The sequence below is a fragment of the Podarcis melisellensis genome (assembly GCF_964234715.1).
Source record: "Podarcis melisellensis genome assembly, chromosome: 12".
Classification (NCBI taxonomy): Eukaryota; Metazoa; Chordata; class Lepidosauria; order Squamata; family Lacertidae; genus Podarcis; species Podarcis melisellensis.
The window spans coordinates 17,336,460-17,348,506 of NC_138544.1; the positions used below are offsets into that span (position 1 = coordinate 17,336,460).

The window sequence follows — 12,047 nt, forward strand, 5'->3', positions numbered from 1 at the left end:
GCCTTCCCATGCCAGGTGGAAAAAGACCGGCAATTCAGGGAACAGGTCTTCTAGGACTTCCAGCCAGTTCTTTATTACAGGGCATACTTAAGGATACGCAGAACCGGCACCTCTTTTTGTTGTTGTTAAAAAGTGTGGCACTTACTATAACACCTTCATGGTGAATACTAGCACCTATTTTTCTAGAAGAAGAAGAATAGCACTGGTTGTAGCTAATCAATACTTACGAAAGCTTCAAAGGTAAAATTCCCAAGTGTGCATTAATGTTCTAACATCCCATATGATGGATCTAATTCTAACTCTTTTTATCACAGAATGCTAGATAGCTTTAATATGCTCTTTTTCATTATTGTTGCTGTTTAACTATTGCTTATGCAGCTTGAACTATTCCCATGTAAGATAACAAACTCTGATAAGCTTTTAATTATTCGTCTTTTAACAGAGCCTCTTGTGTGTCTCTTAAAAGGGACAGCATAAGTTAAAAAGTATAGATAAAGGGGGAAAATACCTTTCTGAAACTTTTGGAGAATTCCTCCCCCCCCCCCCTCTAAATTATGGGCAGTGTAATAATATATTTATTTGCAAAAAATTATATACTGCCTACATTAAGAAAAAAATACGCTGGCTGTGAAGAGCATAAACATCAGTGATAAAACTGCAACAACAACAATATAATATTGAAATTTATATCCCACCCTTCCTCTCAAGTGATGAAACAATTCGTCACTGATATAAAAACACATGGAAACTAGGGAAGACCACTCCTTCAGAGGTTTGTTAAAAGGAGAAGATCTTCACTAAGTCGCCATAATTTTCCATGCAGATTTTTTAAACCCTATGTGCTCTATATATATCCACTATTCCTATTGGGTAAACTTGTCCTCATTGTATATAGAAAGTGAGGGCAGATATTTCAAATGCTCAGTTTTTTTCAAAGACCCCTGCAATTAGGTGTGGAGAGGTTTACCTTCTTAGCGACGGAACGGAGACAACCCCCCACCCCCTAAAAAATACCAAAACAAGAAACTATATTTTTGTCTTTACGCCACCCAGTTTCAATTTAGAGATCTCTCTACTTCTGTAGTTAGAAGTAGAGTTGGGGTTATTCTTTAATTTGGGGAGGCGTTCCACCTCATCAAATAGATCAGACCCAATTCTAAGGGGACACAGGTGTATCAATAAGCAGGTGTGCCTTGAAGAGGGCCGGCTCAAATTCAGCTTCGCAGTGGTCCTATGCGCTACCTTTGTCCCTCCCTGACGGTCCATCTCTCAGGCAAAGGAAAAAGCTGGAGCAGGGGGGAAAGGATTAACAGGCAGCACAGAGCTTCTGTCTGTTCAGAAGAGGCTGCAAGTGATACACAGTGTATCTCTTCCTGCAGGTACTTGTGGGACTTAAAAATCCTCCCTTTTCAAGCAAGTGATACGAACGTCCTCTGCCCTCTGATATTTATCAGGAAGGGCTGAGCATCATCTCTAGCTGAAACTGAGAAGAGAGATTGTGCATTGGTTTTCCTGCCCCACTTATGCTAACCAGATTTATGTCTTTTTAATTTACAGATCACCCAAGATTTTTTAATCAGTTGTACGCTGGTATTGATTATTACTCTTTAGCAGCGCGTTTCATTACTGAAGCATTAAACCCGAGTGTGTAAGTGCCTTTTATTTTTAATTGATCTGCTGGATCTGCCATGCTGTTTCAGTGTAACAAATTATGATTTCCTGCAGATTTCCATGTGCGTTAACGGCATTGATGATAGGGGTGTGGTTTTTCAGATGTCGGATGAGTTAAAGCTTATTTTGGCATATTGTAAGTTCAGTATAAACACTCAAGTAAAGATATAGAGGAAACTCTTGGCTTAAGAATGTTAGAGGACCCATGTTAGATCAGACCAAACACTAGTCCAACGCTCTGTTTGCATAGGATCCAACCTTACGCTCACAAGGAATATCAGTGTCTTTTTCATGTTCCCAAACAATTGGTATTATGCTGCCTCCGATGGCAGCCCTGTTTAGGGAAGTTTTTAATATTTAATGCTGTATTGTTTTTAACCCTCTATTGGAAGCCGCCCAGAGTGGCTGGGGAAACTCAGCCAGATGGGCAGGGTATAAATAATAAATTATTATTATTATTATTATTATTATTATTATTATGGCTATGGATGGGAAAGGGAAAGAGTAAGGACCCCTGGAAAGTTAAGTCCTGTCAAAGGTGACTATGGGGTGCAGCGCTCATCTCACTTTCAGACCAAGGGAGCCAGCGTTTGTCCACAGACAACTTTCCGGGTCATGTGGCCAGCATGAACAAAACGCTTTTGGTACAGAACCAGAGCAGCGCATAGAAACGCTGTGTATACCTTCCCGCCAGAGCAGTACCTATTTATCTACTTGCACTTTGACGTGCTTTTGAACTGCTAGGTTGGCAGGAGCAGGGACCAAGCAATGGGAGCTCACCCCGTCGCAGGGATTCGAACCGCCGACCTTCTGATCGGCTAGCCCTAGGCTCTGTGGTTTAATCCACAGCGCCACCCGCGTCCACTATAAAACCTCACATGGGCTTGACTGCTGTTATCCCTGGTACCCTGGAATACTGACTACACTCAAGGAAGGGATCCATCATTTAGCTCGTATTCTTCTTTGTTCAGCTATTCATGATCTCTACCTTTTCATTCAATTTTCTTCAACACATTTTGTCAAAGCATTGTTCGGACAGTTGCCTTTTATGTCACGTTTATATTTATTCAGATATACCTATGAAGTGTCCCCAGTGTTTTTGTTAGTGGAAGAAGCAGTCCTAAAGAAAATGATTGAATTCATTGGGTGGGAAGAAGGTGACGGTATATTTAATCCAGGTAAGAAAGTATTCCCCCCCCCTTTTCTTCTTGCATGCAATTTAATTTAATTTAAAGTTATATTTTACTGCTTTTGCCAGTGCTGTGTATTGGAGTAACCATGAGTGGTTCTTAGGCAATGTCCATACAGGAGTTGCCTTGCTTTAGGCAAGTACATTCCCCTGCTTGTGCAACCTGGTTTTTACAGAGGGATAGAAGCAATTTATGTTACATAGTTCATGGTGCTTCCTCCTGCTGTGTGAACAGCAGTGAAATATGAGGCCAGATCCATACCATTTTTGCGTACTCTGAGGTTCAAATGTGCTACCAGTGTTCAAATGATCTTCCAAATATGATCCTCACTGCGAGAAGTGAGGTTACAGGGAACCAGGCAAGTGAGGTTACAGGGCCTTCTCGGTAGTGGCGCCCACCCTGTGGAATTCCCTCCCATCACATGACAAGGAGATAAGCAACTATACAAACTTTAGAAGACATTTGAAAGCAGCCCTGTATAGGGAAGTTTTAGTATATACTGGAACCTGCCCAGAGTGGCTGGGACAACCCAGTCAGATGGGTGGGGTACAAATAATAAATTATTATTATTATTATTATTATTATTATTATTATTATTATTATTATTATTCACCCCTATCCTTGAAAGCATTTCTGACAAGGTTACTATTGGAACCTCATGGTAACCAAAAGCCCAGATATATTTATTTTAATTTTAAAATGTTTTAAAACGTTTTTTCCCACGCACTGTTAAAAGCTTTTGTCTTTTAAATGTATTACTGTGTATATATTTTTAAAACTTCAGATTTTATTTACCTTACAAAAATTAGGTCAACTTGTTTCAACACCTGATTTTATGGATAATTTAAATGCATATTTCATATGGTTTCGTGTGAGCAGCTTAGAGATTGTTTTAATCGTTATGTGGTATATAAATCCTGTTAAACATTCAGAAAGTTGTACCTTGATGTGGCTAATTTTTGCTGGTAACCCTTCGCTGACATGGCAGATGTCCATGCCTGAACATTGGGCACCTCAATGCTTAGAAATTGGAAATGCAAAGTATTAATGAGTATGAGTGTTGCATGAATATTTTCCTTTCCCTTTTTTAAAGGTGGCTCTGTTTCTAATATGTACGCGATGAACTTAGCAAGATACAGATACTGCCCTTACATAAAGGAAAGGGGCCTTTCAGGGATGCCTCGGCTGGTGGTATTTACGTCAGAAGAGGTAACCAACCTTCCTCCTTTGTAATTATTCAGAAAGTACATTATGCTGGAGGGCAGATTCAGTGCCGGATATACGTACAGTGGTACCTCGGGTTAAGTACTTACTTCGTTCCGGAGGTCTGTTCTTAACATGAAACTGTTCTTAACCTGAAGCACCACTTTAGCTAATGGGGTCTCCTGCTGCTGCCGCGCTGCCAGAGCACGATTTCTGTTCTCATTATGAAGCAAAGTTCTTAATCCAAGGTACTATTTCTGGGTTAGCAGAGTCTGTAACCTGTAGGGTATGTAACCTGAAGCGTATGTAACCTGAGGTACCACTGTATAAGCTAAACAAGCTATAGCTTAGGGCCCCACTCTCTTGGGGCCCCCAAAAAAGATTAAAGGAAAAAAAACCTGGATGTACATTTCCAAAATATAAGATAAAAACAAATAAAATAAAACCTACATACAGCAACAGATTTTTGTGCTGTGTAGGCTCCTGTGATGTAAGTAACAGGCCCTGCCTGCTAGCCTACTCCCTAAAATATCACTGGTTTGCTCATTTCTATATATAGTGTGCCTACATTCTGCATGGACTAGTTGCATGGCAACATGTGCAAATGGCTTCAGATACCTATTAGGTCCGTAAATGACCATATAGCATATATTCAACACAAAAAACAGCGACAATTTGTTGTTGACAAAGGTCAGCTAGACATATAAAGGGCCCCATTACCTTCAGGAGCTTAGGGCCTCATCAAACCTAAATCCGGCCCTGTTCGAAAAAACGTATTTGTTATAGCAGGCTTAAAAGGCTTACCACTAGCATAGTGCTGGTCTAGGATCCAGGCTTGAACTGGTTCTGTCCGCTCCTGAATCTATGAGGCTGTGTACACATTATCCAGTTAAAACACAGCTCGGTTCTTCTTTTTCTCAATTTGGATCAAAAGTTAGTTGAGGGGGAAATGCGTGGAAACACAGCATTTCATAAGCAACGGCAGGATTGAAATGGATTGCGTCGGTGGGATCAGGGCCAGATTTAGGTTTCATGAGGCCCTAAACTACTGAAGGTAATGGGGCCCTTTATATAGCAGGCGGGACCCATGACTTACATCATAGGAGCCTGTTGTTGTTGTTTAGTCGTTTAGTCGTGTCCGACTCTTTGTGACCCCATGGACCAGAGCATGCCAGGCACTCCTGTCTTCCACTGCCTCCCCCAGTTTGGTCAAACTCATGTTGGTAGCTTCGAGAACACTGTCCAACCATCTCATCCTCTGTATTCTCCTTCTCCTTGTGCCCTCAATTTTTCCCAGCATCAGGGTCTTTTCCAGGGAGTCTTCTCTTCTCATGAGGTAGCCAAAGTATTGGAGCCTCAGCTTCAGGATCAGTCCTTCCAGTGAGCACTCAGGGCTGATTTCCTTAAGAATGGATCGGTTTGATCTTCTTAAAGTCCATGGGACTCTCAAAGGTCTCCTCCAGCACCATAATTCAAAAGCACCAATTCTTTGGTGATCACCCTTCTTTATGGTCCAGCTCTTACTTCCATAAATCACTACTGGGAAAACCATAGCTTTAACTATAGGAGCCTACACAACACAAAACACGGTTGCTGTATGTAGGTTTTATTTTATTTGTTTCTTTACTTTATATTTTGGAAATGTACACCCAGGTTTATTTCCCTTTAATTTTTTGTGGGGGGCCCCAAGAGAGTGGGGCCCTAAGCTATAGCTTGTTTAGCTTATACATAAAATCTGGCACTGGGTGGGATCACACTGGATGCAGAGTAAATGGAAGTGTGTGCATAGCCCAGTTAGCAAAAAAATAAAATATAATTGTAAGAAGTCTCATTGGAAATCCTTCCAGGACTGTTTCTCTTCTGCTCTTTTCTAAGCTCATGTAGTAGACAATATGCTGTTTCAGCACCACTTCACTTGCTCTGCTCTCTTGCTCCCTACATGTTTTGCCCACAGTGAGAAGCCTATTGATAGACTTTATTTACATTGTGGGAGGGGGACACGCACCTGTCTGCTTACCTGCAGTCTTTCTGTTCCTTGCTGTATTCCTCTCCCTGGGAGATAGCTTTCCTACAGTGAGTTAAGTGACGAAACATTCATTTATTTCCACCCACCGCTCCAATGTTGGGAGTAGAGAGATACTGTTTTAAATTAAAGCAGAACAGTTCCACGCTCATTTCTCAGTTAAAATAAAAAATAACAACGGCACAACAAAAACATCTGTTTTGTACTTCAAGGGGCTTTCTTGATTATTACACGCTACTCAGCTGATAATGACAAATCACATCTCCCTAAAAGTGACAAAAAAAACCCTGTTCTTAATGGTTTGTCAAGAGGGAACAATCTAGTCCAGGAACAAATTGAAATGCATTGTTTGGAATTTATTATTTCAAGCTGATGTAAATGGAGTGTTCTTCAGTGATTGTATTTTAACAGCAATTTGCAGTAATCTGCATCCCCCCCCCCATGGCAAAACAATTTAAAAATTGGACGAAACATTTCCCCCACCTTTTGTGAGACCATTTATCCTCTGTAGAAGCGTGTTTGGGATATTCAATGTCTTTTTGCAGGGAAGGTGCACTCTAAGAATTTGTGGGTGGGAAGGAGGTTGAATCCTTTACCTTTCAAGTAAGAGGTGGTCAAGGGTTTGTTTTGTTACTGGGAAGAACAATGCTGTATTATGGGGGCAGCCACTTTTTGCCCTCAAGGATGCCCTTGGCAAACACTATGGCATTGCCTCATTCTCAGTGACATTTTGTCCAGGGAACAGATATGGGCTGCTGTCAGCTACCCAACTGATTTCTGTTCAATGAGAGAACAACCTTTTCCCACCTCATATGTACAGGTAGTTTCATCAGATCAAAACGTAAGAAAAATGTCGGACTGAATACTTCGTTGAAACACTTCTATTAACTGCCTACTTTGGTCCGCTTAGTAAATCATGGGAGTAAATTTGGGGGGACTTTGACCAGGTATGGATGTAATGACAAGCCATGGTTGGTTGTTGTGGGAATGTGGCTACACAATAATAATATTAATTATTATTATTATTATTAATACCCCGCCCTCCCCAGCCAAGGCTGGGCTCAGGGCAGCTAACAAGCAATAATAAAAACAAGTTGAATGAATATAACTTAAAAACAAGATTAAAATACAACAATTAAAATATTGAAATATTAAAATGCAGCCTCATCACAGGAGGAGAAAAGAAAAAGGAAAAAGAAAGAGGGGGAGGGAATCTAATTGGCTTCAAGCCAAAGGCCAGGCGGAACAACTCTGCCTTACAGGCCCTGCGGAAAGAAATCAGATCCTGCAGGGCCCTGGTCTCATGAGGCAAAGCGTTCCACCAGGCCGGAGCCAGTGTTGAAAAGGCCCTGGCTCTGGTTGAAGCTAATCTAACTTCCTTAGGGCCCGGGACCACTAGGGGGTTGCCATTTATGGACTTTGAGGCTCTCCGTGGGGCATACTGGGAGAGGTGGTCCCGTAGGTCCCAAAGGTTGCATGCTCTTCCTCTCTTGAAAGCTTCCACTTTTGGACCAACCACAGTTCTCCATTATTTCTGTACTCTTAAGAACTCCATTGTTTGTTTTAGCTAACTGAAATTAGAACAAAGTCGGGACCAAATTATCGTGGGCCCTTAATTGTGATCTTCTCATACTTCTATACTGTTCATAACAAGAGCTGTGATTCATTGTGCTGCCTTTGTTCCCCATTCCCCTGCCCACTTTGGAGATTTTGCTGATCTATTATTTTCTGAGCCCGGAGTGGTTTGACATTTTCTAGTAATTCAATGTCACACTCCCTTTGATTGAGCTTAATAGGTGACTCATAGCTTACTAATAAGGAGCTGTTTTGTGAGAATCACTCGCAATTCGAATGAAACCTTGCTGCTTAAGAGTCCAAATCTCTAGTGAGTGCCACATTGTAGCTTTGCACACGTATTTCATTATTGATGTAATTCAATGTAACAGAAGATTAATTATCTACCTATGTATGTTATTATTCACACAACACTCTGAGTGAATGGATTCTAAAGCCTTTGTGAATGTGCCATGTTAGAAAAGGTTGGCTGGTGGTAGCTGATGATATCTTCTGTGCATTTAGTTAAAAATTGGGGGGGCGGGGAGTGGGGAAAAAAGTCCTGTCAAAAAGGTGGGGCGATCCATCTCATCAGAAAAAGTGTGACAGGATTGAATACCTTTAATATATTCATACCCACACATTAAAGTGCAGTATTTTTCATAATTATGTTCCTCCTTAACTGCATTTGTGTGAACTCTCTTGAAGAAAGCTGAATTAATTAACCACCTGGTTTCACCTGCTGTATGCGAAGGAACAATTTAAGGCGTTTTCAGGGTGGTTGGCAAATATATTAATTTAACCCTTAAATAACTTAACAATTTGCTCCAGTTTCTTGTTCCTCCCTATTTTATTATTATTATTCTACTAAAACAAATAAGCCGCCCTAAATTTCTCTAGATAGCTCAGTCAGTAGAACAATTACTTTGAGCCATGAAACCAGAGGTTTATGTCCAGTGCTTAACTAAATTTAAGGTTCAAAAAGCTCAGAATTCCCCCCTCCCCTACTTTGAGAAGGGAGGATAACCCTCACCTATTTTGCAATTCTGTGGCTGTCGTTGGTTTTGTGAAGCCTTGATTTTTGCCTAAAATCTGCAACATGTGTGCCTCAGGAAAATTATTTGGCGATATGTCTGCCATTAATTGTTTGATTTTTACCCTTACTCAGTGTCATTATTCCGTGAAGAAGGCAGCATCGTTCTTGGGGATCGGCACACAAAACGTTTACTTCGTCAAAAGTGACGAAAGGTAAGGCTACCGAAGCCGTCGAGGCCGTCTGATGATCCTTTTAAAATGCTGAAGTAGTGCTGAAAGCGAGTAACCTATTACATAACTGAAAAGTTTTAAATCTGTGTCCCATAGAGGTAAGATGATACCTGAGGAACTGGAGAAACAAGTCCAGCAGGCAAGGAAAGAGGTGAGAGGGGGAGAGAGAGTGAGAGAGCAAGAGAGAGTCTGTGTGCCCTGTGAAAGGCATACCTTATGTGCGTTTGTGTATGGCAATCTGCTCCAATGGGGGGCAGTGTTGCGCCCGGACCACGGGCCACGGAAGTGATCTGGCGAATGGCTGGGCTGGATGGCTGCCAGCTGGCGATTGACCAATGCTGCCTGGTTTTTGGGCAGGTGCTTCCTGGGGGATGGGGGTGGGCCCAGCCGGCCAATGAGTGCCACCCTGGCCCACTCCCAGGGGGATAAATTGTGGCCTGTCCCGGCTCTCCTCCTCAGCCTCTTTCGTCGGATCATGCACGTGAATCTTGCAACACAACGTTGCGAGATTTGCAGCTGCAGCTGCTGCTCAAAAATTGAGAAGAAGGTGCATTAAGGATAATATGATGGGCTGTAAAGATCTGAGCAGAAATGAATTTTGGAAGCTTATACACACACATGCATGCATACACACACACACACACACAAAATCATATATATATATATATACACACACACACACACACACTACATATATATATGTACAATTAGGGTGATACTACATTGTAATGGTGTATATTTTGTATAGTATGCATATATTTCTTTTTTAGTGGTGGTTGAAAGGCCGTGATGGTCTCAGCAACAACAAAAATCATAAATTCAATTTTGGGTGGCGTTGTTAGAATGGAAGAAGGGTGAATGAACGTGAATGAAAGTTAAAACAGGGTAGTTTCTTGTGTTGCAAATGTTTCAGGTCCACTCTGCTTTGCCACAGATTGCACGGTAAGTCGTGAACGGGCAATGTGATCCCCAGGTATTTTAGTTCATCGCTTAAAAAATAATAACGCTAGAACTCACAAAATGGCGTGAAAGAATAACTCTTGCACTGCAAACCTGAGCCATTCTCATTATGCTTCTCACTGAGATTATATCTATAATTGTGCTCAAAATTAAGGAACACCCCAGCTTTAGCAGGCCAATAGTATCTTCAGGATATAGTATATGCTTAATGACTATGGCATTTTATCAGACATTTCATTCAGTTTGGGCAGATAGGAGAAATGTGGAATAGAATTAAAATAAATCTGTTCATGAATAAAAGATCAGCTGCTATTTTCTGGGCAAAACAACTATTGACAAGCAAACAGCCTTCCCTTCATTGTTTAAATGGATTATTGATGATAAAATCTCCTTTGATTTTAAAGTGTTTTGCTGTGAAAACAGTCCTTGGCTATAGCTTCTCGTCCTGCACTCTTCTTTTAAAAACTATCCTTGCGGATGCGTCTATCTGTGCTTAATATGGTTTCATTTCCTTGAAGTGAAGACTAGAAGCATTTGAAATGTTCTCTTATCTCATTTCATGTTTGCAAGTGTCTCTGCTGAGTTCCATTCAATAACAGTGTTCGGTGTGGGAGGTGTCCTATCTTTTCTGCTTTGCTGTGCATTGCTTCACAGATTGCAGAAAAAGATTGGTGCCTGTGTTTTCATAGGGTATTCACAGAACAGATTCTAATGTTTGAAAGGAGATCCATAGATGCAAAGACATGGGAAACATATTTTCAGTTCCTCACCTTATGATACAGTGGTGCCCCGCAAGACGAATGCCTCGCAAAACGAAAAACGCGCAAGACGAAAGGGTTTTTCGGTTTTTGCGTCGCTTCGCTAGACGATTTTCCCTATGGGCTTGCTTCGCAAGACGAAACGTCTTGCGAGTTCTTGCGAGTTTTTTTCCTTTTTCTTAAAGCCACTAAGCCGCTAATAGCCGCTAATAGCCGTGCTTCGCAAGACGAAAAAACCGCAAGACGAAGAGACTCACGGAACGTCTTGCGAGGCACCACTGTAGTCTCAAGGGCAGGTTCCTGAATGTAACTTCCTCTTCAAACATTAGAGAAAATACAAGATGGATACACGGTCCAGTTATGGAGACCTTGCCGCATGAAAACAAAATTCGTTATGGTGTATAATTTGTTCAACCGGTTTTCCTATAAATGCAAATTTTGTGAGGGTTTTTTTTCCCCCCCAGGTGCTTTTATATACCAAATAATATTTTTTAAAGTTGCGAAACGGTAAGAGACAAAATGAGTATGATACACACAATCTTGGTCTGGCAGAAATAGAGGCTTTAAAATAGTAAAAGAAGCAAACTGAAATAGTTTTTATTTTGATCCTATCGTTTTCATATTGATTGGGCTTGATGGTTGTAATATCTATCTAACCCCACCCCCGCCCCAAAAAGGTTGTAGTGTCATTACCATTTTTGGTTGTGGGATTGGGTAGAAAAGAACTTATGTTGTGTGTATCTTCATGATGGGATATTCTGTCCGTGTTGTGATGGGTTAGGATGGCTAACACGGTTCCAGAGTTCTTCATTTGTTGCAATGCGCACACAGAGCTCCCTGCTTTCTCATTCACTTCAATGGAGGAACAGCATTTTCTTTTCTTTTCTTTAAGGTATGTTTACCCCCCTCCTTTCCCAAAAGAGCCTCAAGGCAGCTTGCAGTAAAAAAAACAAATTATAATAAGCCACAATAAATAGAACAGGTAAGAAGCAATTTGCAGGAGCCAGTGAAGCGAGCTGAGAAAATAGAAACAGCTGAGACTCCAGCACCATTAAAAGCGTCTGAGAATAGCATAGACTTTGACAGGCACCTAAAGGACAACAGTGGTGGTGCCAAGTGAATTTGGGTGCCACCGCTGAAAAGGCCTTCTTGAGTTACCTCCAACTTTTGAAGACAGGGACATCCAAGGGAGGATTTCTGAAGAGGATCTGAATTGGTAGAATGATTCCTCTGGAAGAAGTTTGATTTTTTGATATCCAGATCCTGGTCAGCCACTTAGCTTTAGTGGTAAGCATGACATATCTTCCAAGTGTCCCTATTTTCCAGGGACGTCCCTGATTTGGAGAACGCCCTGCTTTTCTTTAGGATGTCCCTATTTTCACTGGAGAAATGTTGGAAGGTATGGAGTTATCCAACTTCCGA

The 12,047-nt window shown here is 41.3% G+C and overlaps 1 protein-coding gene across 3 annotated transcripts in view; it reads left to right on the top strand.

Moving 5' to 3' along the window:
- Positions 1–12,047, top strand: part of GADL1 (glutamate decarboxylase like 1) — a 95,675-nt gene that overhangs the window by 17,924 nt on the left and 65,704 nt on the right. For all 3 annotated transcript variants that reach the window (XM_081883295.1, XM_081883294.1, XM_081883296.1), the window contains exons 4-8: positions 1,558–1,648; positions 2,743–2,849; positions 3,955–4,070; positions 8,810–8,889; positions 9,004–9,058. In XM_081883295.1, the coding sequence (XP_081739421.1) occupies positions 1,558–1,648; positions 2,743–2,849; positions 3,955–4,070; positions 8,810–8,889; positions 9,004–9,058 (449 nt within the window). The remainder of the gene's footprint in view (positions 1–1,557; positions 1,649–2,742; positions 2,850–3,954; positions 4,071–8,809; positions 8,890–9,003; positions 9,059–12,047) is intronic.